Here is a 27985-nt window from a genome sequence, read left to right on the forward strand (position 1 = left end):
ACATGTTTTTTCTTCTTGTTTTATCTATTTCAAATGTAAAGACATTTATTTATTCCAAACAGATATATGGTAACGAGTTTTGGTTGCAAACTTTTGTTAGTTAAACTGTTTTCTATTGTTTCACATTTTGCAGATGTTAAGGTGTGTATAGGTTGTGGAGAGCATTTGCTAGTGTTTTGTTTAATCATATTATCTGTTTCTTAGTTTTCTTTCTCTTTTACTAACATTATTTTATCACATTCGCTCTATTCGGTTGTCTATATTGTTTGTTACTCTAAATTTACATATTCTTTTTGCGCAAAACATTGCCAAAAAAGCGCACCACAAAGGGAGTGTTCTAAAAATGCCAATTTGCACACACAAAACCAGTAATTTATTGCTCTTATCATCATTGTAAGCGTCATGAGGGTGAAAGGATAAGCAGCTTTTATAAAAATAATAATTTTATCTTCCAAATTTCGCTTCCTTTTGGTGTGTTCCTTGAGACTCGCTGCTAGTTTTTAATAATTATTTACAATTGGTTCTTTCTTTCTACTCTTTTCTACGATTCAATAACCTTTCCTTTGTCTAGCGCTACCTAAAAGAACCCCTTCCCTCCTCTTCCCATCCCCTACTTTACCTTCTTCACCTCCAGATACTCTATCACATTGTTCGGACACATGATGGGCTTGCCGAGGAACAGTACCGTCGACATTGGGTGTAGAAATTCGACCGAAAACTTTCGTGCCTTCCAGCCGTAAAATCCACTCGGCCGTACCAGCTCCCCGCTAGACAGATCGAACGGAAGCAGATTGACCGCGATCGTGTTCACCTTTGAGAACTGCACCCGGAAATAGTGTCCATCGGTCGCTTTCAGCCAGTGGAAACCCGCCTCGTCCGTGTACGGTCGTGTTTGAGCTTTCCGCAGTGCCACCGACCGCTGCACATCGTCCCCATTGAAGCTGAGATCGATTTCGTACGCATCGGGCGCCAGACCTTTCAGTTCGATCGCATCCCGCAGGGCCCGATTGTCGAGCCAGTACCGTATGCCAACGTTTTCGAACTCATCCACCACATGGCGAAAGACGGCCTTCAGCTTTTCCATGCAGCAGGGCGGCGTGTTTCGGCCAAGGTACCGATAGAACGGACGGCCATTGTGCACCTGTCCGATGCAGCTGCGCGTTTGCTTCTCGCAGCCGTAGAACGTGATCTCCGTTAGCAGGGAAATGGTTTGATTGTTGTGCTCGTAGCTTTTGACGTACTTGCGGCGGGCGCTGGCAGCAGCGGCTGAAGAGCCGAACGGTGCCGGTCCGGCACCCCGATTGGGCGTCTTATCGTAGAGATAGTTTTTCCGTATCACTTTCTTCACCTGCAGCCGACGGTACAGGGCCTTAAACTGGTCCTTGCGTTGATTGCGCCGTTTCGTTTTCGTGTGGTACGAGGTGAACAGTTTCCGACCATCCTGGAATGCACCGTTCAGAAGCACTTTCTGCGAGAAGGTAATAAAAAAAAAACACATGGAAAGAGAGAGGAATGAAAACGAGCAAAAGATTAGATCGGAATCGGGACACACACACAAGCGATGCGCCAAGAAAGGAAGAAAAACAACAATCTCATTTCCATTTCTTCCGCAACACACCGGAAGCAGCCCGAAATGGTTGGAATAGAGCTTTGTGGTTTGTTTTCCGAGCGAAGTGGATCAATCGATCGGATTCCGACCTCCTGTGGTGTGCATGCTTACGGTTGGCGTCGTCTTGGTCGGAACGATTGTGCCTTTGCCACACGTTAGCGGCGAGGTGGTTCGGAATCGATTTGCGTTGCAATTTTCGTGCCCGCCTTGAAACAGAATAGAATATTTTTGGATAAATTCGTCCTTTCTTTTTCCTATTTCTCTCTTCCTCAGAACAATTTGCGAGAATGAAAATGGACAAGCAGCGACTTGCTTCTTCTTTTCCTTTCCTTTCGGTTTCAGAAATCAGTAGGAAAAGAATGCAAATTTTCTTTCCGCGGTACAAAACGTTCACCGTCGTTTACCGGAAGGTGTAGGAAATAGGTTTCGATTTCCAGGCGCAAGAAAGCGTCGCAGGGTTTCGGGTCGGGTTGTGTGCTATCGGTTCTTGTTATCTCGTGGCCTTAATCTAGATAATGGAAGGTCCTTATCGTGTGCTTTATGTGAGTATGGGAATTTGTATGGTGGGAAGGATGTGCGCTGCGATTGTTTGTATGGTTAGTTGATGCAAAATTGTTTAGCAAAATATCATTTAAATTAATGTATCGTAAATTATGATAGTAAACAGCTACGGAATAGAGACATTGTATGGGCATTTTGTTTTTGATATTCTCTTTGGTAATTGATTGATGGAAAGAGTTAAAACAGAATATATTTTTTGATTTGATAACTCGTGAAATTCCTTAAAATAATCGTATTTTGATATTGTTTACATTTCGTTATAGTAAATAAATTATGCGATATGAATTACATGTAAAGTAGTGGAAATATTACTTAAGCATTGCTAGCTAATCAGTTCCGAGTCAGTTTACGAAATTCGGAGGCATTCGTCGGTTGAAAAATCATACCGTATTGCCTTGTTTGGCTGCCTGCCCATTGCTGTATTGCCGTCAATGAAAAGGCAGACCAATTGATCAAAAAGGACGCTTCGAAAGGGTCCTTTTTCGTGAGGCTTATCCATCCTCACGACCATATGGGTGCCCCACAGTCGTTCTGCATGACTCGGTGGACGAGTTCAGAGGGACACCGATGAGCTCGGAAGGTTTCTATATTCGATCACTCCCCAAGTGTTCTTGAAGCCTTGGTTCCACGGCATCTCAGGTGATCGTAAGTTCATTCGAATGATGTCTAGGTTTAGGTCTAATCATTTCTCTTTGGACGCTCAGTTCCAGCATATAAGGACAGGTCGACTACAAAATATGTGGCTGCGGCCTCGGATACCACGACATAGATCATCTTCTATGGTATTGTGTGGAATACGAGGCAGCACGACCCGCCTTGTTAGACGCAGTCCGGGGCATTGGAAAGTTGCCAAATACTCCAATTCGGAACGAGCTGGGAGGTTGCTACGAGGTCTACTACTCCCACTGTTTGTCTCTCTTATATGTGGTGTACCTCACTTGTATGAGTGGATGAATGGATGAATGAATGAAGGTAGGAATGAGTGCGACGCGTGAAAAGTTGGGTACCACATGGAAGAAGTTGCACCGAACGATGCTATGGACGGGAAAGTCAGCGAAAGGGTGAAGGAGGATGCGAACGAGACCATTAACGAGACCTCCGCTATCATCAGGACTACGAGCATGGAAACGCCCGCACACATCCCGGGATAAGGAGACCGCGTACGATAAGACCTTCGCTACGAACACGGCTTTGGCTTTGGATGACGGAATACTACGTAACGGAACAACCAAGCACACCCGGAATATGGTGCCCTTCCTCGGCTCGGAGAAGGAAACGAAAGGTGTATCCTACTTATGAGTTAATTGCGAGGAATACAGGCTGGCCGTTCTACATTAATAAAAAAATTCCACTTCAGTTTTAGGCATCTTTCAGTCTTGAAAAGTTGCGTCTGATTAATTTAAAGATTTTGCTTTGAGGACATGTAGAACAGCTGTACGGCTTAACAAGACTATGAATAAGGTACTTGATGCTGATGAAGCATTTATTCTCTACTAGAAATATGAGACTTAGTTATACGATCGGAGAATAGATTAATGTATCGCGTGATATTTGTTTTAAACATTTTCTAAAATATTATTATAACTCTTCTCAACAATTCGAGCCTCCCAAATCATAGAAAAAAATAAAATCTCATTTATTCATCTGTATCCAATAAATTTTCATTTAAAATTGAATGAAATTGTAAATTTTTCTCCAAAGAACAAATAATTTAAAAAATCGTAATTTTACAAAATATTTAAATAAGTGGCTATCGTTCACTTTAGCTCGGAAATGCTCGGCGCGTAACAGAAGTGGAGCCGAATGTGTCTTAGTGTATAGATGTAGTCGTTGATGGGAAAGTGCTGCCATAGAATGAGTTTTGTGGAAACGAATCTGTGGCCTGACTACAACAGGAAGACGAACGAGTTTTTAACAAAAAAGCAAAGAAACTCATCTTTAAAAATCTTTTGTACTATTTGAATATGTACACATCAGAGAGGTTGTGTTCAAAAATGTAGCAAATTAGTGCTGCAATTGCTACTAACTATATGATTAAATTATATTTTATTCATCACTTTACTGTGTTAAATATCTTTTACTATTGGAATGTAATTTGTTTGCTGTTTGGGTAGGTTTCACTCTATCAATCAAACTCATGCCTTCGGTCTTTATTATCAACCAAATGAGTTCACCATTGTCGATACACAACGCCACCCCCCAAATTTGGAGCAGCAAATTGCCTACCATTTGCATGAATATGAAGCAAACGCCAGACTAGATTCTTATGCTTTCTTCGTCCTTCGTACTCCTTCCTCCTCCACCTCCCCCACCAACGAACGAATGTGAAGTGGCCTGAAATTGAATTGCAAATACGTCACTGGCATCACGGTCCCGACATACACATGCGTCATCATTCATATGATTGACGTGGCCACCGGTCTCAACCGAATCAAACATCGTGCTCCGAATAGCACATTTTCGCTACACGCGATTGTAGAAAATGTGCACAAAGCGATCGTTAGGCGCAAATTAAATCCAACCAAACAATGGTTTGCATCGTTATCAACACGAGTGAGAGGAAGATGAGCGAAAAGAAACAGACCGACACAGCATAATCATCATCGGGCGCACATTGATTCGCCGGCGCGCGCTTGTGTGTATGTGAAACGGTGGAGGGAGCAAGAAGGAAAACCGTGGAATTGTTAATTGTATTCCTTCGGCTGGGTGGAAAAGCAGAATTGATGGTAGACGAAGTTTTAAGAAGGTTTTTGGAGTGAGAATGAGAATGATGTATGAATTGGCAAAAAAAATAATAGAAATACGAAATCCCCTTCGATATTTGTTTCGCAAGTCGATTCACAGTAAAGCACAGAATGGAGCATTGCTAGTGAAAGGTTAATATAAAACCGTTGATCAATATTGCTGAATGTCAAGCGGTTTAAGTGGCAACGAGGAAGAAAAAGCAATATTTAAGCAACATAGAAGGTTCCAATATTTGGAGTATTTGCTCTCCAAGCAATTTAAAAGTAGTACACATTTTTCAAAATGATACATATAATATTCCAAATAGATTCACTTCACACCACCTCAGAAGTTTTTCTCTCTCTTCCTGCTCAGCATCATCATCTTTCCAATCTTTTACCTCCTCTAAAAAACATCAGCTGGCAGCCTAGAACTTTCTTTAAGTTTAAGGTAGTTTTAAATAAAATAGCTCTTTGTAGGATATTTTTCCTATTATGGAGGACTATTATGGAGGACACAGAAGAAAAACGTTACACTAGACACGAGAAACATTGCTATAAATGTTAAATGACCATAAGTCACCTACCTACAGAGTAAACTCTTTATGAAAGTAGGAAACCTATGGATGTATTTCTCCAATGAATTGTCAAATCGAATGGAATAAATTCAAATTCTTTAATAAATGATCATATTCATGTTAATTTCATACTGATAAGTTAATTTTAGACATGCCTATGTACCTCGGATAGGGTCCTCTTTAAGGGTGCCCAAGGAAAAGTCTGCAAATTATTGTGAATTGTAGCTATTTTGTAATTTAGTTTTAAGTAAAACGGTCAAGCCGTCCTTGAAGAAATAAAAAAAATGTTTCTTTTTAATATTCAATAAATAACATTAACTTTTTTACTCAAGAATAACAGAGATCATGTGCCCAAAAAAGAGGTTAAAACAGGCGCCCAATAATGTTTATACCGAAATGAACAAGATACAAAAACAAAAAACAGGTTTTTGATCAGAAAGCAGATAAATAACTGCTCCGGTCGAATTGCTTTGAGTAAAGTGTCTTAAATACAGACCATTTTAGCTGGCTTATTGCAATGTTTATAAAAACGTATATAAAAGATCAAGTAATAAACATCCGAGAGTTCGAACTTATCGCTCGATCTCGCCATTCACGTCTTGCTCTTTTCAAGCATGATTAAGAGATCGTTGCGGATCTGTGTAAATGACTGATTTATGATTAAATTCATTACTGAAATCAAAGATCAACCGGTTCATTTAACTATTCAAAGATTCAACTGTTGCCTTAAATAAGGATACCCTTGACGATGTGCCCCAAAATCAGGGAACGATTTTAGATGTCTGGGTAGTGTGATCCTCACAAAACTGTTGAAAGTCGTGAGGATAGATTGAAAAAAACCCAGTTGTCCTTAATTAATTAAATCAAACGCAAGCTCACTATACCAACTGATCTAAATAAAATCTCATTTTTACTAAAAATAAGATCTCATTTCCATAATACGCCTATTACTGTATGCACTTTTATCTCTTACTTACTGTAGATTTACTCTTCTCTGTATCGTGCTTTCTGTTGGCACAAGTAGTAGTGTGAAGTAGGGAAAAGAGATAGCGATATCGTGGCGAGCGCCGAGTGAGCGAAGGGGGGTATTTAAGCGGCGCGCGCTGCTGGGTCGACAGGTCAGTTGAACGCGAAATGTCGAAGGTGAAGGACGTGCGAATTGGAGAATAAATAAAGTGAACTAAACGAAAGCCACCCATCTTCTTCTTTTGATGTTTAACTGATTCTCACATGGGGGCTCAACCGGGATACTGTTTTCCCAAACGAGTGAGGCTTTTGCGATGAAAGCAATCGGTGCGATATAGTGTGATGTTTCGTGAGGCTATTTTGTGATTAAATAGCAAAAAACTGTGAGGCTTTTTTATGAAGGCAAATAGTGAGACGTTTTGTGAAAGAGATGAACAGTGAGGCTTTCGTAGCAATCCGTGCGAATCAGTGAGGCTTGTGAAGCAATTAGTGAGGCTTTATTTTTAGCAACCAGTGAGAATCCGTGAGGGATAGCGAGGCTTTCCGAAGCAATCCGAGTGAAGAAATTTAGCGAGGCTTTACAGCAACCTGCCTGTGAAAATTCTGTGTGAATTTTACGAGTCAACTAGTGTGACATTTGTGCGTGAGTGCGGGAAGCCGCGAGAAAATTGTGTGGTAGTGTGTGTGTCGGCTTTGTGAGTGAAAGATAGAGAGAGATAGAATGGCAACGGTCAAGGAGCTTTGTGAAGATTTCACGAAGATTGGGTTGGTGCGCGAGTGTGAGAGGCTTGGCCTAGAAACCACTGGAGGAAAAGTGGAAATCGCGAATCGAATTGTGAAATACCGAGCGACGGTTGCGTCAGGGGACAACGCCGGTCCGTCCGAGAGTGGACACAGAGCAGAACCAGCTAACGCCATAGACGACGTCGAAAACTACGCGGGTAACCAACCGTACGAGAGTTGCGATGATGATTCCGAGGAAAAAGCGGATCTGGATCTTCCGGAAGAAGGTGATAGCTTTGTTGCCGAGGATGACGATGAAACGGAAGAAGACCCTTTTCAAACTGCTGTGCGAATCTCGACGCCTAAACGACCGCAACGCGTTTACGCATTTCGAGATGTGGAAGATAGCATTGAGACGTTTGGAGCAGAGGATGGGCACGATGTGCGTATTTGGCTGGCACACCTCGATTCCGTATCAAAGTCAGCAGGATGGAATGACGAACAAAAGCTAATCATGTTACGTAAAAAGATGACGGGAATCGCAAGAAAGTTCGTGTCGTCTTTGCGTAATGTGCAAACTTATGCGAGATTGAAAAAAGAGCTGATCACGGAATTTGCTCCATTTGTGAGGTCGAGTGATGTGCATCGGATTCTCGCAAATCGGAAGAAGGAAACGGCCGAGACGATGCGAGAGTACGTTTACGAAATGCAACGAATTGCTGCCCAAATTGATTTAGACGAACCAAGCTTGTGCGAGTACATCGTGAACGGTGTGACCGACGATGATTTTTTCAAATCATTGCTGTACGAGGCGCAAACAATTCGAGTGTTAAAAGAAAAGTTGCTCAATTTTGAAAAAGTGCGAATGGCTCGAAAGAAGAAAACGACAGATAAAGAAGAAAACAAACGAGTTTTGTCATCCAGTAGCCGCGTTGACAAACGGGCGGAGCAGCGATGCTACAATTGCGGAAACAAAGGACACCAAGCTCGCGCGTGCGCGCAGACACAGGGTGGTCCGAAATGTTTCTCGTGTCGTGAGTACGGTCATAAGGCGAGCGAGTGTGCGCGGAACAAAAGCGTCGTTCCTGCGAAAATAAACGTGACGGAAGAATCGGTGGGAATGGTTGATGTCGTGTTAAACAAAACATCGGTCAAGGCATTGTTTGACAGTGGAAGCAACCAAAACTTGGTGACAATAGGTTGTTACAAAAGAATCGAGGGATCACCGCTGATCGATACTTCGATGTGGTTCCAGGGCTTTGGTGGCATGAGAACAAAGGCGATCGGCATGTTCACGGTGGACGTTACGGTGGATGATAACGTTTTTAGTGGTGTGCGATTTTTTGTGGTGCCAAATGAAAGCATGTCTTACGATGCAGTATTGGGCAGAGATTCCTTGAACTATTTTGAAGTTACGATGACAACGGCGGGTGTCAAAGTCAGGCCATATGGTTCAACGGATGAAATGTTTTCTATTGTGTGTGACAATGAAGACAATTTGGATGTGTCTCCTCGATTTTCGGAAAGAGTAAAGGCTGTTATTTCGGGGTACAAACCTGCGGGAAACGTGAATAGTCGTGTTGAGACGAAAATTATTTTGCATGACGAGACGCCTGTGCGTTCGTCGCCAAGGCGTTTTGCTCCGGGTGAAAAGGCGGTGCTGGAGAAAACAATCGACGAGTGGTTAGCCGCGGGAATAATTCGAGAAAGTGAGAGTGATTTTGCGAGTCCGGTAACGTTAGCGAGAAAAAAGGACGGTTCCTTACGCGTTTGTGTTGATTATCGCGAACTTAATCGAAAAATGATTAAGGATTGTTTTCCCATGAGGAACATAGAAGATCAAATCGATCGCTTGAAGTCAGCCAGAGTTTTTACCACACTTGACTTGAAAAATTCGTTTTTTCATGTTCCTGTGGAAAAGTCGAGCCAGCGGTACACAGGCTTTGTTACCCACACAGGCCAGTACGAGTTTCTTAGAACGCCTTTCGGGTTGGTCAATAGTCCAGCGAGTTTCAGCCGGTTTGTAGCGGATGTGTTTCGGGAATTCATCAAGAGTGAGCGTGTGTTGGTGTATGTGGATGATTTAATAATTCCTTCATTAGATGAGGAAAGTAATTTTCAAACGTTGAAGGAATTGTTAAATGTCGCGAGTGAGAACGGTGTGCAGTTCAATTGGAAAAAATCGCAATTTTTAAAGGATGAAGTGGAGTATCTCGGGTATGTGATTCGCAACGGGTGTTATCGCATAGCGCCGAGTAAGTTGCGATCGGTTCAGCTTTTTCCGGAACCGAAAAATGTGAAGCAGCTGCAAAGATTTTTGGGACTTACGAGTTACTTCCGAAAATTTATTGCTGGTTACGCGACAATTTCGAAGCCTTTGACAAGTTTGCTTCAGAAAGGTGTTGAGTTTGTGTTTAGTGAAGAGGAGCGTTCGAGTTTTGACGAGTTGAAACGGTGTTTGGTGACCGATCCGGTGTTAAAGATCTACGACGAAAGTGCCGAAACCGAGCTCCATACGGACGCGTCAAAGTACGGTTATGGTGCTGCGCTTATGCAGAAGAGTGACGATGACAAGTTTCATCCTGTTGCCTTCATGAGTCAACAAACATCAAACGCGGAGAAGAATTATAGTGCGTATCATTTGGAAGTGCTAGCGGTGGTTCGCGCTGTTGAAAAGTTTCGTGTGTATCTCTTAGGCATCAAGTTTAAGATCGTTACAGATTGTGCAGCGTTTGGGCATACTTTAAAATCGAAAGAACTGTCGGCAAGAATCGCGAGATGGGCTTTGATGCTCGAAGAGTATGAATATGAAGTGGTTCATAGGCCAGGTTCATCGATGAAGCATGTGGATGCGTTGAGCAGGGCACCGGTGATGATTGTGAAAAGCGATCCTATGATAGAAGCGATCAGAAAAATGCAACAAAGTGACGAGCGTGCGAAGGCAATTATTGAATTGTTAAAAACGCAATCTTTTGAAGATTTTGTCATGTGCAATGGGCTGCTGATGAAAGTAGTGAAAGGTAGGGAAGTGATTGTGGTACCATCGGGGATGCAAAGCGATTTGATACGTAGGATACACGAAAAGGGTCACTTAGGAGCTCGTAAGATAGAGGGTATTATCGAACAGGAGTTTTACATTCCAAACGCGAGTGAGAAAATAAAACAAACGATTGAGTGTTGTGTGAAATGTATCCTCGCAGAGCGTAAAAGGGGAAAAGTTGACGGTTTATTATACCCAATCGCGAAAGGTGACGTTCCGTTAGACACGTATCACGTAGACCATTTGGGTCCAATGGACATTACGGAGAAAAGGTATAAATATTTGTTTGTAGTAGTTGATGCGTTTAGTAAGTACACTTGGATATATCCTACTAAAACGACGAATTCATTTGAAGTAATTCAGCGATTAGCAACACAGAGCGAGGTATTTGGTAATCCAAGGCGTATTATTAGCGATAAAGGGGCTGCGTTTACGTCAAACGATTTTAAGCGGTATTGTGAGGATCAGGATATCGAGCGTGTGGAAGTTACGACAGGTGTTCCGCGCGGGAACGGGCAGGTAGAGAGGGTAAATCAAGTGATTATTGCTATGTTGCGAAAGATGGGTGTAAGCGATCCTGCAAAGTGGTATAAGCACGTTGCCAATATTCAGCGGTGGATTAATTCGAGCCCACATCAGAGCATCGGTGTTACTCCTTTTGAAGCGATGTTTGGGGTACCGATGAGACACGAAGGAGATTTACGACTAGGTGAGCTGATGGAAGAAATTCGAGTGGCCCAACATCACGATCAACGAGAGCAGACTCGAGCTGGTGCCAGGGTTTCTATCGAGAAAGCCCAAGAAGAACAACGGAGATCGTACGACTTACGAGCGCGGTCGGCTACAACTTACCGCGAAGGCGACCTGGTGGTGATTAAGCGGACGCAGTTCGGGCCTGGAAGGAAGTACGCAGCTGAGTACCTTGGACCATATAAGGTAACCAGTGTTCGTCCACATGATCGCTATGACGTAGAAAAGATCAATGGCGAAGGGCCAAAAGTGACGTCGACGGCTTCGTCACATATGAAACCCTATCGGTTTTATTGCGGTGAGGATCCTTCGGGGCGAAAGGATCGGTCGAGGAAAGGCCGTGTGAAGTAGGGAAAAGAGATAGCGATATCGTGGCGAGCGCCGAGTGAGCGAAGGGGGGTATTTAAGCGGCGCGCGCTGCTGGGTCGACAGGTCAGTTGAACGCGAAATGTCGAAGGTGAAGGACGTGCGAATTGGAGAATAAATAAAGTGAACTAAACGAAAGCCACCCATCTTCTTCTTTTGATGTTTAACTGATTCTCACAGTAGTAGCAGCCACTAGGCCATGATGAAAATGACGGCATAAAGCTGATGAGCACAACGGAAAACATACACCCAGAACTCCCCTAGCTGACCCAGAAAACGAAGAAAAGGAAATTAACGAAGAATAAATTTTCTTCGGAAGTGTATTGGGGTGGGTAGTAGGGTGGGAGAAAAACGGGACGCAAGGTGGTAAGGACTTAAATTAGAAAGCATGTGAACCTCACCGAAGAAGTGCTACATGAAGCGCAATGCACAATCGGCAGGACGTCGTACTTCTCTGCTACGGTGTGTGTTGGGTGGTTTTTTCATTAGCTATTGTTTTGGGGATGAAAACTGTTTGCTTTTGGGATTGTTTTTTTTTATTTGTCTTTCTCTTTTTTTTTGTCCTGACGAACCGATTTTTCCATTATCTTTAGTTTATCTATCGTGGGACAGTTCATTTCGGCTGTACTTGGTGATGTACGGTTGATGCTGGATGCTTTAAGGATGTGGCGCTTTGATGCGTGAGGAAGAGGCGGAAAGGAGGAAGAGAAAACTCTACCGAGGAAAAAGCTGGGCCCTATCTGGTGAGTGTATTTCAATCTCAACCACCCGTCCGACACACCATCTGCCGGCACTGAGTTTTAGCTTAGAAAGCAATGGCAAAGCTGCCGGCATGTTGTTGCTTTCTTTTGCTGTTTGCTATTCAACTTCTCCACTTCTCGCTAGGGGAAGAAAATGGATTTCAACGGCAAGGAGGCAGGTAGGATTAAAGAAAAAAAAACCAAAACAACGAAAATCCACGGATGTACTTCCATTTCGGCAAGGTCATGCCGGTCCGCTACCGTTATGAAGTTGGTGGCTGACATCGTAAAACTCAAATATTTATCTTCATAATACCGGGGTAACTTGAAGCTTGCTATTTCGTTTTTTGTTGTTGTTCCTGCTCCGTTAAGTCGGAGTGGAGTGTGTTTTTTTGGTAGAAAAACACGCTACACCAAGACCAAGGGGCTGGTGGGTCGATGTTTATCCACGCAATTGAAAGGGGAGGCAAGGAAGGGCAAAAAGGATTCCCGGTTAGTAGCCGGGTCTGTGAGAGCTTTTCTTAAAGTTAGCGGTAAGTGGCGGGTCGTCAAGTGATAAAGTTTGAGATACGTGTGAGATGGATGGGTTGAATAAGGAGATGGATAAGCGGGTTTTGACGGGCAAGTAGAATTGGTACCACTTGACTCTTCGTCTTTGAGCGACACGCGATAGTCTACCACTAACATCATCATCGTAAGCAGCAGCAGCAGCAGCAGCATTTTCGTCATCGTTGTGCAGGAAAGTTATCCGATTTGGTTCCGTTATTATCCTCGCGCCTCTTTCCACAATCGTTACCATCATGCGTGACGTGACGCGTAGAGGAACTGGACGGCGGGTGGGGACGTTTTACCTGAAGCCTTTTAAAATTAGCTCAGCGCGATGCGGTGCCAGATCCTTCTACCCTTCAACCATGACATCAAACCGTGGCCGCCTGCCACAGTGATTGCGTGTGCGTGAAGTTGACGTGCTGGGGGTGCGCGTACCAACGCTTGATGTTTCCGGATGAGCTGATGCTTACGTGCAAATCCACTTACTCGAGGCTAATTTTCGTTCAATTTACGTAGAAATATCCTTTTGCGAGGAGAGTAGAAATGTGAGTTTGCTTCACCTGCCCGGGTTGACGCCAGAAAGGGAAGGTTTAGAAGGTGGGGTGTGTATTGAGGATGGGGATGAGGAAGAGCTTAGCGACAAATAGAACGGTTTATTTGTGTGTGGTACATTATGAACAAATATGAAGTGAATTGGTGCTTGAAAATTCTTTGCAATTTCGCTGGAACTTTTACTGGAAGCTTTCGGGCGAATAGAATAAAATATTTGGAGATTTTGAGCTTTGAGGAGCTGAGCTAAGAAGGGGTTATGATTTGAATATTTAAATTCATGTTGTTAGTACTCTTTAAATTGCTTTTTATCATTGACATTGAGCTGTTATGAAGTATTTAAATCTAACCATAAGATTATCACAGTTAAAAACTTCTTCACAATAGTCACATTTGTACGAATGAAATAAGTTGTTTAATTACGATTATATATTTATATTTAATGCCTCCAAAAGCTTAAAAGAAGCTCTTACTCCTCAACATCCACTCGCATATGGCGGAGCAAGCCATCAACAGCACAGCTGAGCGAACAATAGGCCGCGTGATGCGTAACCAGAGGAAAGAATGGTTTGATGATGAGTGCAGGCTAGCACAACTCGAAAAGAACGCAGCTTGTACCCGTATGCTTCAGCGCGAGACCCGGCAGAACGTGGAACACTACATACGACTGAGGAGGGAGCAGATCCGGCTCTTCCAGCACAAGAAGGGCAGCTTCGAAGAGTCGGACGAGCAACGAGATGCAGCAGTTATCCCAGTCGGGGAAAACTAGCAAGTTCTACAGGATATTGAATGCGGCACGGGGCGATTTTACTCCCATGATCGCTATGTGCCGCAGCGAGGAAGCGACGGCGACGTGCCGGACGTGCGATAGAACGAAGTCATCAGTGCCATCAAACAGCTGAAATGTAACAAATCAGCTGGCAGCGATGGGCTGGTGGCCGAACTGTTCAAGATGGGTCCAGAGAGGCTTGCCGCCATTATGCATCGGCTGATTGTTTGGAAGAACTACCGGACTAGCGGAAGCTGGGTGGTTTACGCCCGGTATACAAAACGAGCGACAGGATGGACTGTGCTAAAATCCGAGCCATTACGGTCAGGAGAATTGTGCATACTACGGACTCCACAAACTCCTGCGATCCAGAATACTCCAACAACAGCCACTATCCAAGGCCAAGGAAGATGCCAAGGACTATCTTTGGCGGTGTGTGCGAGCAGGTTTAGCGGTGCAGATATCCTGACGGTAATCGAAGCCGGTAGGATACGTTTGCTGGAGCACGTGATGAGGATGCCGACCCGTTCGGTACGAGGCGTAGAGAAGCACAGCGAGTTCGTTGGCTGGATCAAGTGGAGTCGAACCTGTCGGAGATCGGTTGCAGCCCTAGACCGAGTTTCCTGAAAACGGATTGACAACCAGGTCATTTCTAAGCGACATGCTCTACTCTTAGTAGACCAAGAAGAACAAGAAGAGGATAATTTTATTTATACTTTTTAATTGTGTTCCGTAAAATATATTTCAATATTGTTCTAATTGGCTTTCTGATCGTGTTGCATTAGTTTTTATCAAGTTACCCTCTGTGGTTTAAGTTCATATGGCTGTTTGATTAAATTTGCACGACTTTAGCTAGTGTTTAAACAAAGTTCCCCTTTTGCATAACATTTTTATTCGTATTTAGAAGCATATTAAGCTACATTCTCTATTATTTATTCAAGATTTTAGTATTCGTTCTCGTGTATTTTACAAAAAAAAAAAAAACACATCAAAGATCTTCAGAAATTCTTTTCAATAGCACCGAATTGAGCCTCGCTTTTATCCTTTTTCCGTAGAATATCCAGAAAGAGCCCACTTTAGGAATGCACATAAAATTCTCAAACCGATGAGACCCCATTCCGACGATTTTCATCTTAAAGCGAGTGGCATTTCGAAGAGTGGAATAGAATTGGTGCCGTGTAGGATTTTTTCCCCTCTTGCTTCGTAGCAGTTAAACTGTATGGAACTGTATGGAAGAATTTCAACAAAATATAGCTATCGAGTATAGTCCACTGCAAAACCCGAATAAAAGCTACGCTTCAAAGGACCATTCAAAAGCTCGGAGCTTTTCACCGAAGGTAGCTTTGAAAAGGAAACAAAACAACGACAAGAAAAATGGATAGCCAAAACGAGTTCCTGAACAAAAAAGGAATGTGGATTCACGGACAAAGAATTTTGTCCTATCAACACTTTTTCCAACTCTACTAGTACCGGTCGTCTATTGCTTATGAATAAAAACAGCACACACTTTTCACGGCAATCGAGCGTTAAAAAGGGGGCGTCGATGAAAGGCTTCGTAAGGATTACCCATAAAAACGGTCCCCAAACCGAGACAGCAAAAAAAAAAAAAAAATGCTTGCTATTAACGGAACGCATGGTTTGCAAGCATTCAGTGACACATTGGTTTAATTTCGAGCACGATTCCTTGGAACCGCTTTGCTTAACTTTGTTCTTTCTCCGGTGTGGAAAGCATGAGAAGGAAAAAATCAACTACAAAACCCCATCATCCTTGAACGATCGTCTGTCGGAATTCACCTGAACGGTGGTTGCCACTTTTAAATTCATCATGTCAGGCCCACGAAGACGAGAGGAAGGAAGGATGTATTTTTGATGTGACAGCGGCCGCCAAAGCGAGACACAAAAAGACCGGCGAGCGAGGAAAACAAAAACGCATGAATTGTTGGAATTCTTCACATGAGAGCAAAAATTGGACGGTAAATTTTCCGTTCCGTTGCAGAAGTGGCTGTGTTTAGAACAGGCACCTCGTCCTTAGGAAGGAGACTGGCACGATGGCGGGAAGGTATGGATTTTTATAGGCAGCAACAATGCAGCACTGCGAAAACCCGTGGCACCCTGGCGAGAAAGATGAAGTGTTCATATAACCATTTGCCAACGGGGTCGACATTTTACTCTGTTCCTTTTGAAAATCGGTGGCAAAGAATGGGTGAAACCACCGCATTAGGCACAGACAGGCATTGGCAATGGCGGTGAGCGTTTTTATTTGTTTGGTCGGCAGAATATTAAATCCCTTTTCTAGTTGGGGTTCACTGTGGTGGCTTTCCCTTCCCGTGTTCGCTTGGTTCACTCTCGCAGCCAGGGCAGGGATTGTGATAAATGTGCCTGGGAAACCGTACGGCTTTCTGAAGTGTTGGCACTATGGAAAGTGGCGGGAAATTTCGCTTCAAAGTTTTAGGAAGAATTTAAATATAGGATAGAAGCTAAGTCGTGTTTGGAAGGACATTGGAGGAATCGTTACAATGACGTGCTCCATGAGATGTACTGTAGCACCAAGCAACATCATGCTAATGTACTATAGCTCGTCAGATTCCGCTAAACTGATCACGTCAGGTAAATGGCACCGGACGGCATTATTGGACAACTACATTCTCATTTTGATGAAGAAGTTATTGTTAAACTTACATCCTCAATACACAACTTAAAACTAACCTTCCCACACCGCAGTATAATTTCGAGCGATTGGCACGATCGCTTTTTGCCCTCGGCTGCTGTCAATTTCTCGTATGGTGTCCGAGATACGAGATACGTCCCGTTGTACCTAAAGGCTCTGTACCGCTGCTGAGATCACTACACTTCGGGCTATGTCCACGCTAACTGGACTACACCCAGAACTACTGCTATGCAGAGACTAGAGAGAGTCCAGAGGAAATTTGCGGGGCTTGCGCAGTTCAATTTTGTTGCCCGTATCCTTTCTTCTGAACTCGATGTTCCTTTTCTTTTCTCTTCTTTTGTTGATTTCGCGAAAGTTCCCTTATATTTATCCCTCGCCACTGCTCGTGATTAGGGCAGAATGATCCTTGGTTAAGAGCTGGCGCCTCGTTTAATAGGGATCGTCCAACGTTTGACTTTCATCTTCAATCAATTTTCTTGTAACCGCGTTCATATAGGTTTTCCTATACCTTCTTCTCCATTCCCTAATTATTAAAAAAAAAATGGTAAACCCCAGGGATAGACACTGAAATTATTAAATAAAAAAAATCAATACACAAACTGAATAATACAAAATTAATGTTACCAGAGACGTTCAGGACACGAGACCACCAAAGACTTTAAAATGAAACATAAAAATTGCCCTTTTTTGTTTCACAATTACAGCCGTGTTCCTATGCAAAAAGATATTTAAAGAAAATACTTGAGAATTGAAGAAGGATTCACTGCAGAGACTGAATGGCATTTAACGATATAAAAAGTATTCACAAATGAAGTCATGAAGGAATAACTAACAAAACAAAATAAAAACGTGAAAAAAAGGTGCGCTAAATTCAATTAAAAATAAAATTTACGATAAACATTACACATAAGAAACAATGAAAAACGAATCCATCTTATGTCCATAATGTTGCACACTGTACCACTACCGAAAAAAGGCAAACATTCAAAACGATTGAAGCAGAATGAACCCATGAATGGCAACACATAGGACGAATCTAAATCGCTTAGAGAACGGCACCTTGAACGGTCCCGTCCATCCGTCCCAAGCAGCATCAAACCCAACAGCAAACCAAGGGCAAAAGGGCATTAAATCTACACCCCAAAAAAGGGCGCTGTGGTGCGTCGCTTAATCGGTTTCGTCGAGAGCGATGCTGTTGGGGTGAAGTGTAGTGTACAGACTAAAGACCAAGACACAAGCCGTACACGGGACAAGCTTTTCGGCTGGGAACGAACGAAAACGAGAAAAACAAAAAATCGGGAAAGCTCGTAACGTTTAATGATTTTACGCTCCGATGCCTAATGTGATGCGAGATGGTGTTGGCTCCGTGTTTTCACTAACCGAACCTCCCCCTGGTCCGGTGTCCCAATTTGCCAAAACCTCGAACGCATGGTTTTCCTCGAAATTGAAACCGGAAGCCAGAGCTCGCACACACGAAATGGAGAGAGAAAAAAAGGTCCGGACAAAGTATGATGTACGGTTTGGCAATAAGAAAAGAAAGGAAACAGGACAAGCGAACGTACTCGCTCTTTCGGCATAACCATATCCTGAAATTGCACTTCCGGAAACAATCGTTCCTGTTGGTGTTGCTACTCTTCCGGCCAACTGGGACAACGAAACAGACGAAACAATCCACTAACGCGGCAACCAATTTCGGTTCCGTCTCCGAGTGAAGCAGCCAAAGTGCTCGGTTGTTTTTTGTCTTTTGTTTGGAATGGATGGGAAAGGAAAGGGCGCTAGTAATACTTGTACGAACCTTGACGCCAGCGAGCTTTGCCTGAATGTAGAACACGTCCGGGAAGGGGGACGCCAGTGCGTCGGGCATCTCCTTCAGCAGCTCCGTCTCGACCAGGATGGCGTGCTTCTGTTTGAACTGCAAATAGCGAGAAAAGAACGGCGGGAATTTCGTAAGCAAGAAGGGATATTAAGTTTGTTTTCTGCTGAACTGAAGGATGTCGAAAAGAAGAAACACTGAGAAGCATCAGGAGCACCAGTTTCAACGTGGCAAAGAGAATCGTTCTCCTTTTGCGTGATGAAGTGTGCCTTGAAGCACACCTGTCCTGTCGCATCTGATTGCAGTGGCTTAGGGCTTAACGTGAGGTGTAGCCGAGCTGTGGCAGTTTCTGGATCTTTGTCCGCTCGGAATTTTATTGTTCGTGTAAGTCAATATTGCAGTAACGATGCTGGATGAATATGAAATGTATACAAAAATCATAATACCTTCTGGATCGGAAGTTGTTACTGAATGTCTGCAGGCAGCTCGATGAAGTTGTTATGGTAAAGGGAGAATGTATCTTGAAGGGTTTGAAAGTAATAGTCAAATCAAGATGGAACATTTTTTCACTCTTGGAGAGTGTTTTTGCCTTAAGCTGAGCTAACGTAAATTTTAAAAGATTTTTTCCGACTATTACGTGAGTGAAAGATGTTTCCAAGAATACAGGTTCAGTTTGAACTATTATTTTACAAAAATTGGCAAGAACTTTACTCAAGTTTTAAAGACTTATAAGAGAATTTGCTGTATTTTTTCAGATTTTTTGTGATCATTCTATGTATATGTTATGTGACTTTCGATGGTAATGATTATGCTTTCGATGATAATGAGGTGGAATTTCTGCTGACACTGAGTTCGAAAGAGTTTTGTTATGATGCCAATAGACAGCGAAAGCACTGGACTTCATCAACCTTGCTGCATCACTGTCACTTTGTTTTAGGGAGCAATTCTAAGCATATGATTGCGATAGGGCCGTCAATTCGTATGAAGTCTGGATGATTGCACTGGAATTGAAATTGGTTTAGCACAAGACCAGCTGCATATTATTCATAGTACGTCTATGAATATCCTACATCTGTTTAACGCGCTGTGTTGATGGATCGGATGGGATGGACATGGATTAAGCAGCTTTTCAAATGCTGACAGGACAACTATATGGATGGATGAAAGATTACCCAGTTGATGAAATGCTTTAATGATTTTTTCAAGGGTGAGAAATCAGAATAAAACAAAAATAAAAAAAGATTAACATAGTTTTGTCAAAAGCAATAAAATAAACCTTGTAGCTACCGTGATCTCGAGTGAGTGAGTGAGCCTTGTAAGGGATTTAAATATTGTAATAATTAAGTAATTACTGAATAATCGTAAGTGCAACTTTTGTTGCACATAGGGCCTGGGACTTGTCTACAAATTAAAGTATTCTCGAAGTTGGACAGGCCGGTCCAGTGGTGAGGCGGAGGCGGTGTCAGTCTTCACACGTCAGGACCGAGGATTCAGGCCTATTCGAACCGTTTCTCGATAGTGAGGACTCCAACTACATCAGCATAGTTTAGGTCATAAGATGGCTGACATGATCTTAAAGGTCGTTGATCCAAGAAGAAGAGGAATAAATGTAGTGAACTGTATTGATCGGTCGCTGATGTGAGCTTACTTACTGATCCTGAACTTTTATAATGACACTCACTGATCGTCTCTATCCGCGAGTTAGCAACAACGACAAATGCTAATGCAGCGATGGTAAGCATTTGTTGTCGTATCGCCGCTTACCACCGACGTCAGCAGTTTGGGTCAATGCATGGAATTGACCCAATTATTTCAAAGTAACTGAAATAAAGTAATTTAGTGTGCATTTAGTGGCAATCGATCGTCTAACACCTTCTTTTCTATGGGAAAGAAAAAGTTAACTCGCGCTCTCATTTCTTGACACTCATCCTACATAAACGTGACTGAATCTCATAGGAAAATTAGATGAACTTGAAGTGAATGAGGTCCTGGGAAAACAGTCACTGTTACGAACGGTTCAAGTGGTTGTCGTCGCTGGCTACCTTAATGACGATACTGTACGGCTCAAAACCGGAAGCTGGATTCGGTGATCGGGAAAAAGGCGTGTGGCGCCTGCACATAGGCAACACCATCTATTCGCTATCACCAGATAATATTATATCAATAGTTATAGCAATAGATTATAGCAAAATAGCGAGTATAGAGATATAGTAAGATATTGTGTGATAGTAAGATTGTGATTGGTAGAAGATTGTTAGTATAGGTTAGAATAGGATAAATGCTACTTAAAGATAAGAATAGCATAGGTAGCATAGGACATGAGGCATAAGAAAGAATTCAGGATACATAGGAAGTAAATAATTTAAGCTAGGATTAGATTGATAGTTTTTAGTATTAATAGCGGAATAGAATTTAGGATGGCACAGATAAATTTGAACAAGATGAGGGGAAAAACAAGATAAGGGCGGCCCGTTGGTGTAGGCGACAGCGGCGCCGGTTTTCAAACGGCAAGACCAGGGTTCAAATCCCATCCGGACCATTCCCCCGTAGTGAGGTCTGACTAACCAACTACGTGGTATTGGCAGTCTAAAAAACCATTTTCGATGGCCGGCATGACCTTAGAGGTCGTTAAGCCAAGAAGAAGAAGAATAAGAAGGGGAAACTCTGGCCAACTGCAGTAAAAGTCCACGAGTGTAAAAATTCCGCTAAGAAGGTACCACTCTGTGTTCTTCTGATTTGTGTAATAAATAGTGTAATACCACAGGCGTAAAAGCATCTCTAGGGAGGGATATCGGACGGAATCGATCTCAAGATAGGAAAAGATTAGTAACTTATTCGTACAAATGTGACAAAATATATGTTGTGTGATTAGTTGAAAGAACCTGTTCTTAAAAATGATCGAAAAAAGCCGGCTTCAGGACGCAGCACTTGTTGCAGGACGCAATTATTGCAGTTAAGTTGTATGTATTTTCCAATAATCTTTTCCTGTCACATTATAGTCACGTCATTTCAAACCAAATGGCATAAACTGGAAAATAATTTCTCTCTGGTGTGCATTCTGGCACATCTACAGCTGTAGCTGACACACTTTGAAATATTTATCTCTTTACTGCTTGAGCGAAAAAGCTTGTTTTCTACAGAATTCAATTTAAAAATAGAAATCCACCAGCGGAGTCTTTTACACTCTGAACATATCCCTCACTTCCTTTCAAGTGCCAAAGCGGAGAAAATGTGGCATGATTAATATTTTCCCTGACAGTATTTCAGCCAGGAACTGTCCATCGTGAGAAAAACCGTCAACCGTCAGGGCGGTTTTCAAACGTACAGTGTGACAGCATTTCCAACGTCCAAAAAAAAAAAAAAAGATACGGAGGAACTGTTCCACCCGACTGATACAATCGGGAAAAGGTATCTTTTGGCAGGACTTTTTTTTATTACGATTGGCCGTACTAACGTGAGTGCAAGCACAGAAATGCCAGACACTGGTGTTCTCTCTTCTACAACTGTGATGATAACGTGCAGTTGGTGTAGAGATTCACCGAAAAGAAGAAAAAAAATATGCCAGTGGAATATCCCGGAGCAAGACACACACACACCCTAACCACACTTGAGGCCGGCTGGAGAACGGTATTTTTTCTTTGAACAAGGTTTTTTGTTGCAGAGATTTTATTGGTAAAATATCAAACGTGGCAGCAAAACCGTATGCCTCAATTTGTCGCATCGAAGCACTGAGCCTTGCAACCGGCAACCGAGCGGTCGAATGTGCTCTGCCCGGATTGACGGTAAGCACAACCGGGATGGCCCGATAAACGGAGTACGAGTGAGAGAGCTCTCACGCCTGTTGTCCGTCTGCTACGATGCTGCATGTGCATTCTCGATTGCAATCAAGTGGACTGTGTGCGAAACAGGAACCACTGGTGGCATTGGATGGTTTAATAGGAAAAATGTGGAGCTATACACTTCCCGGTAGCGTTGCGTTGGCCTTTTGACCTTATTTTCGGCTAGTTTTACTCGTTTGCAGATGAACCATTTTCGTGTGCACCAGGCAGCAAGCAGCGCGAACGAGCACACACTTTGTTCTTCTGGTCACAGGCGAGGCTTAAGAGTTAAATTAAGATTTCAAAACGGTCCAATGGGTTTAAATTTAATTTCTGCAGATCCAGGGATATGGTTGTTTTATTTAAAAAAAAAGTGAATGAAATGAAAAGGATGCTTCAAATGCTCAACTAAAGGTCATTTAACAGGTTTTTTTTAAATATCTATTGGCAAAAAAGTAGTTGTGAATAACGTCAGCAATAAATTTATTGCACAAAATATATGATAAAAGACACCAAAAAACCCGGCCTGTCCCCGGGTCTAAGCAGAGAACAAAACTTAATTCCTAAACCGTATGACATAAATTTATATTCATTCCATCCCAACCGCTTCCCAAGCTTCAAATTGAACGTATAATCTCACCTTCCGGAAAATGTATGCGTAAGTGCAAAATTAAATTAAAAATTAGATTTACGCTACGCACCGTGGAGGAAATTAATTAGGAATATTATCATCATCCCGCAATTTCCACACTCCCGGCCAAATGGCCACGGTCTGGTGTTGCACACGTGGCTTATCTTTTCATCGAACGAAACCAATGAACATGGACGGTCCCGGTTCGTTGTAGGCATCATTTTAAAAGCACGCACACGTTCACTTCACACACAAACATGTATACGAATTTCGCACATCATTGATGGGCGCATGTGTGTGGTTCCCGTGTGGACGAAACATTCGTTTGGCGACTGGCATACTGTGCGAAATTTATGACGCAATAATAAATATATTGCACCAATGGAAATATTCATGGGGACAAACACACCGGGGTCCTACCGAGAGCTAAAGCTGGAGCTACATAGATGGATAATGTATAGCGCGCTATGCTGTTTGGTATGCAAAACCAGTCGTTAATGATTTCGTCGGTCGTTGCAAATCGTGCAGCGAGAGGATGAAGCGTGAGGTGAGGAGCAGCAGGAAATGTGTTTTCTGGTTTTTCGTGACAATTGAAATCGGTAGCAGTTTGCGAAAAAAATATTTTATGTCCACTTCTTCTTGGAAGAAAAATTCAAAGCTTTCTGCTGGTTTGAATCATGCTTCGGTCTTTTTAGTAAGATTTTTCATAATTTTTTTCTAATAGACGCTAAATTTGATGACAGTTTCTGTCAAATTAAATTCATATTTAAATTTTCTGGTTCCCTTGACTATTTTTTCATTCGCTGGCCACTCACCGGGAAGTATTCAGCTAGTATTTATAAAAAAGGACGATTTCAATATCTGTCGAGGACCATAGCGTCTTGGAAAGCATCCTAGTGCAAGAATCGAAATGGTTAAAATGCTTTATCATGAGTTTGTCCGCTAACATATCCATCGATTCTTTGAGCGATCTAATTCAAAGGTTGTGGAATCAAATAATAAGAAAAAGTTTACAAAGCCCCTTGAAAAGAGCGTTACTTATACGTGGGGTTGTGCGTTTGAGTCGTTGAACGATCAAAAACGGACGAATGATCAACAAAATACTGACTTGAAATTGTATTACCGATAGGATGTGCGATACAATTGAATATTTGAGAGTCATTTTAGCAAATAAGAACACGAACACGAAAGCGAGACAGACAGACATTGTAACCAAGGTGGTAAGTGTTGTTGAAGGGCGATAGAGCCCAGAAAAGGGATTGTTCGAGTCGTAGAGTGTGTGGCGGGATGGGATATATAATAGAGGAGGTTTATCGGCGAAGGCGCCGAGAAGGTACGTAACGGGGTATAGCAGACACGAGAGACAGAGCATCAAGTTTATTAGACAGGAGCCCTGCAATGAAGCTAGCATGGAATATGGAAATGTCCTTCTTCCATGGATTCAATCAAATGAACGCGACAGCGGACAATGTAATGTGTATAATAACAAACTAGCGAAATACAGTAATAAAAAGGGTTCGTTGAGCAAAGAAAGCTATAGAGATATTAAACAAATCTTCTTAGTTTGAACGGTTGGAATACACCGAAAATTTCTAATAGCCCTAAAATAAACACAAAACTCTCCTTCCCAAATAATTTCTACGAAGCCGATTAAAAGCTTTTCATCAAATATTAAATATCTCATTATAAGCATCAATGCTCTTCCATTTCGGCCAGTCTGATGGGCCTTTACAATCCTTGAGGGAATATTAGAAAAGGTTTCTTCCCAGCGAAATTGCTCTTAAGCAAGCATGGAGGAACGTTTCAAAATATGAATTAGTTTCGCCAGCCATTGACAATAATCTTCTTAGTCGGTATCATAATCCTAGGTCAACAAAAGGCGCCTTGTGTACCTTTGGCCTGAAAGGACACAAAACTTACGAGCGGAATTGACCGCACGATTGTATGGTTCACCATGATTGCGTGTTATAAATCAAATTAAGTGAGCCATGAAACGAAGGACTGGGCGATTGTGTGTGTGCTTAAGGACATAATGGGCAATGATGGAAATAAAAATATTGCCCACTAACGTCAGCAAAGCAAATATGCACGGTATTAAAAAGACTTTTTATTCTTATCTTGAAGATTGTCCCTTTCGATAAGAGGATAGAAAAGAGTTAAGGTGTGGCGGAAAGAAATGAAACAGATTCTTCTCTAGAGAACTTTTCGTATCCAATCGGTTATAAATACAGGGTTTGTTGACGAGTGCTCATATATTTTTGTTCTTGTCCCGACGTTTTTTTGTGAGAGAACTTATGTTGAATTCCTCGTATAAAAGCTTATGAGCACTCTGAGGAACTCTGTAAAGCTGTAAATATAAAAGGTTTGGATGTAAAAATTTACCAGAGTGTAAATCAATTAATTTTCACATAATTTTACTAAAACTGCATGGCAAGAAACATAAAATTTAACTTAAATTTTTTTGATTCTATCTGATGAAAGTATATGTAGAAAAGAAATGTCGCATATTTCTTTTGCCAAGAGAAAAAGGGTATAAAAGGTAGGATTAGGGAGTACACAGGCAGTCGTTGTCAGGATAGCAGCAAATAAACACCTAAGTGTAAAGCTCCAGACGTTGTTCTCGTTTTCTTCTCTCACTCACTTGGACTATCCTACATGTATGTTGTTAAAATTAGACAATATATACATCGTTGATATATTCAATTGATATCGTTCTCAAAATAATGTTAGAAATACACATAAAATTATTTTACTTTATTTTTATAACATCAATGATGAACTATTAGAAATTTTATGTAAATATAATTTATTTATAAAGACTTTAACATAAATAATAAATACGCTTAGACTTTAATATGAGCAAATCACTCTAAATATGTCTAAGAAACAAAAAAATAAAAAATGCGGGACAAGAACAAAAATCTATGGAAACGCGTAAAAAATCTTCGGAATGAGGACAAAACTGAGCACACGGCTAAACATTTCTGGACGAGAGCAGCAACATATACGAAAGCGTTAAAAACCCATAGGAAAGTGTCAAAAATTGCTGGAATTCGCTGTAATAAACGAATAAGTTAATTAACGAATCATTGCAGAGCATTGCAGGATTAAAAAAATAATAAATAATTTTTCAGATTAATGGTCACAGGTTAATGAATGATGGTTAAAACATAAACAAAAAAAAATTAAGTCCAATGACTTAAAATCGTTATAAAATAACTAACCGATCAACCATAAATAATATTCCAATAATCGATGGAGGCGCCCAGTACCTGTCTCAATTTTGTATAATTTATTCGTTATTAAAAAGTTCACTCCTAATTTTTAACTTAGCAAACTCAATAAAACTCCAAATATGCATCTCGAACAGCATAACGATCATCCTACTCACCATATCGCACCGCTCCGTTTCATTCCCCGTCACGTACTCCAGCGTCCAGTTAGGCAGATCCAGCTGCATCTGCACACAGTTTGCCGCACCCTTCGTATTCGATCCAAACGGTACCGCAACAATGCGCCTTTCCGGTTTCCGATTCGGATCAAACGATCCACTCCCATGCCCATTCTGCTTTAGCAGCAAATGCTGATGCTGCTGCAACAGCAACTCGCTCCCGGACGGTGTATCGATTTCACGCAACATACGCGAAAGTAAACCGCGCCCCGTCAGTCGCACACTGTCCGGCATAAACAGTACGTAGCGCGTATTGACATGCAGCACCGGAAACGTATCCTTCAACGTTTTGGTGATATCGTAGGCAAGGTGAAAGAACCGCACGTTACTTCCCTCACTGAACCAGGCCGGCACCGTAGACTTCGAAGCGGAACTATGATTACCGGCCCCGACCGCGTGTGCCGGTGGGTTGAAGATATCGAGCGGTGGGTACGGTAGTTCGGGTGCGATCACAAACACACTAACACCGGGAATGAGTGCCGTCACGCTACCGATCGACTGTAGCAGATCGTTATCGAAGTCGTAAAAGTCACGAAACACGAACGTGATGCTTTTCCGCAGGAAACCGTTCGTATGCTGTACCCGTTCCTTTGCGCTGGGTCTGCCGTCGGCGTCCTCCGTTAGGGTGGGCTTGAGCCGCATCCGGTTCAGTGTCGCACCACCGGGATCACCGGCCCGGTACGAGCTTTCGTAGCTAACGAGCGGAATGGAGTCGGGTGCTATGCCGAGCCGTCTCGGGAGTGCTGCGCCACGGTGAAGGACACCCGTATCCCCGCCGGTAAGCGTTTCCGCCAGATAGTGGCCACTGGTAAGGAAGTACTTCCAGCAGTAGTAGAACACGATCAGATTGAAGCAGATCATGAAGAAAATGAACAGCTTCCCGTACTTCATGCGCATTTTGCTCTTCGTTTGCATCAGTCCACCGGTTGCGTTGTGCACGGGGGGGGGGGGGGGGGAGGCGGCTTACAAGGGAAGGAGTGGATGATGTACTAAAGGGTATGCGGTGTTGTTCCACTCAATTTTCCACTAGCTCAGGGGAATGGGAGTGCATAAAGGAAGTTAGCATCCCCGACACTCATAAAAACATGATTAGCAATCCCATCAGCTTCGATCCCTTTGGGGCCATTTTTGGGGTCGCTTCGCTCGGGTTACGCTTTATCCGTCGTCCGTTTCTAGTGTGGGCTCATGCCTCATCCTGGTGCCACCACCACATCACACTCAAAATCACATTCCTTCACACACAAGGACACACACGGACACACCGCCACACAGGGGAATTCAGAGATTCGTTTTTTTGGCTGTTGTTCCTGTGCTGCTTCTCTACAATCCCGGCCCGACCTTTGCTTTACTTTCGCCTACAGATTGTAGGCGAGCAGATTTGTTGTTTGTTTTCCGATGGGGTGATTCACATGGTAATCGAATTATGGCCATCTACATTGTCTTCTGTAGCCGCCACTGGGTGCGCTCCACAGCAATAGGACGAACTGAAAGCGGAACTGTTGGACGGTGAGAACGCGAACGAACGAGCGAGAGATAACAATAAAGGCATGCAAAAAAGCAATGGTGAAGAAAATTAAGGGTTGATTGGATGAAAAGGGATGTCTATTTCCTCTGAGGGTTGAAGCGTTTTTTTTCTAACGTCACCCTATGCTATTTGAAGAGTAAGCTTGGATCTAGTGTG

At 42.6% G+C, this 27985-nt stretch overlaps 1 protein-coding gene across 1 annotated transcript; it reads right to left on the reverse strand.

The window, feature by feature from the left end:
- Positions 1-610: 610 nt before the first annotated feature.
- LOC126564289 (ribitol 5-phosphate transferase FKRP) lies at positions 611-27252 on the reverse strand. Its single transcript, XM_050221291.1, has 3 exons — positions 26245-27252; positions 18387-18503; positions 611-1468 (listed from the first exon to the last, which is right to left on the reverse strand). Exons 1-3 carry the CDS (start codon positions 27217-27219, stop codon positions 611-613), a joined length of 1950 nt encoding a protein of 649 aa, XP_050077248.1. The 5' UTR covers positions 27220-27252.
- Between the last annotated feature and the right edge of the window lie 733 nt (positions 27253-27985).

This window comes from Anopheles maculipalpis, chromosome 3RL (assembly GCF_943734695.1).
Source record: "Anopheles maculipalpis chromosome 3RL, idAnoMacuDA_375_x, whole genome shotgun sequence".
Classification (NCBI taxonomy): domain Eukaryota; kingdom Metazoa; phylum Arthropoda; class Insecta; order Diptera; family Culicidae; genus Anopheles; species Anopheles maculipalpis.

Coding starts and splice junctions, on each gene's coding strand:
- LOC126564289 (XM_050221291.1), bottom strand. CDS start 27,219: ATGCAAACGAAGAGCAAAATGCGCATGAAGTACGGGAAGCTGTTCATT. Junction 18,504..26,244: donor AAACGGAGCGGTGCGATATG/GTGAGTAGGATG, acceptor CGCTATTTGCAG/TTCAAACAGAAGCACGCCAT. Junction 1,469..18,386: donor CAAAGCTCGCTGGCGTCAAG/GTTCGTACAAGT, acceptor ACCTTCTCGCAG/AAAGTGCTTCTGAACGGTGC.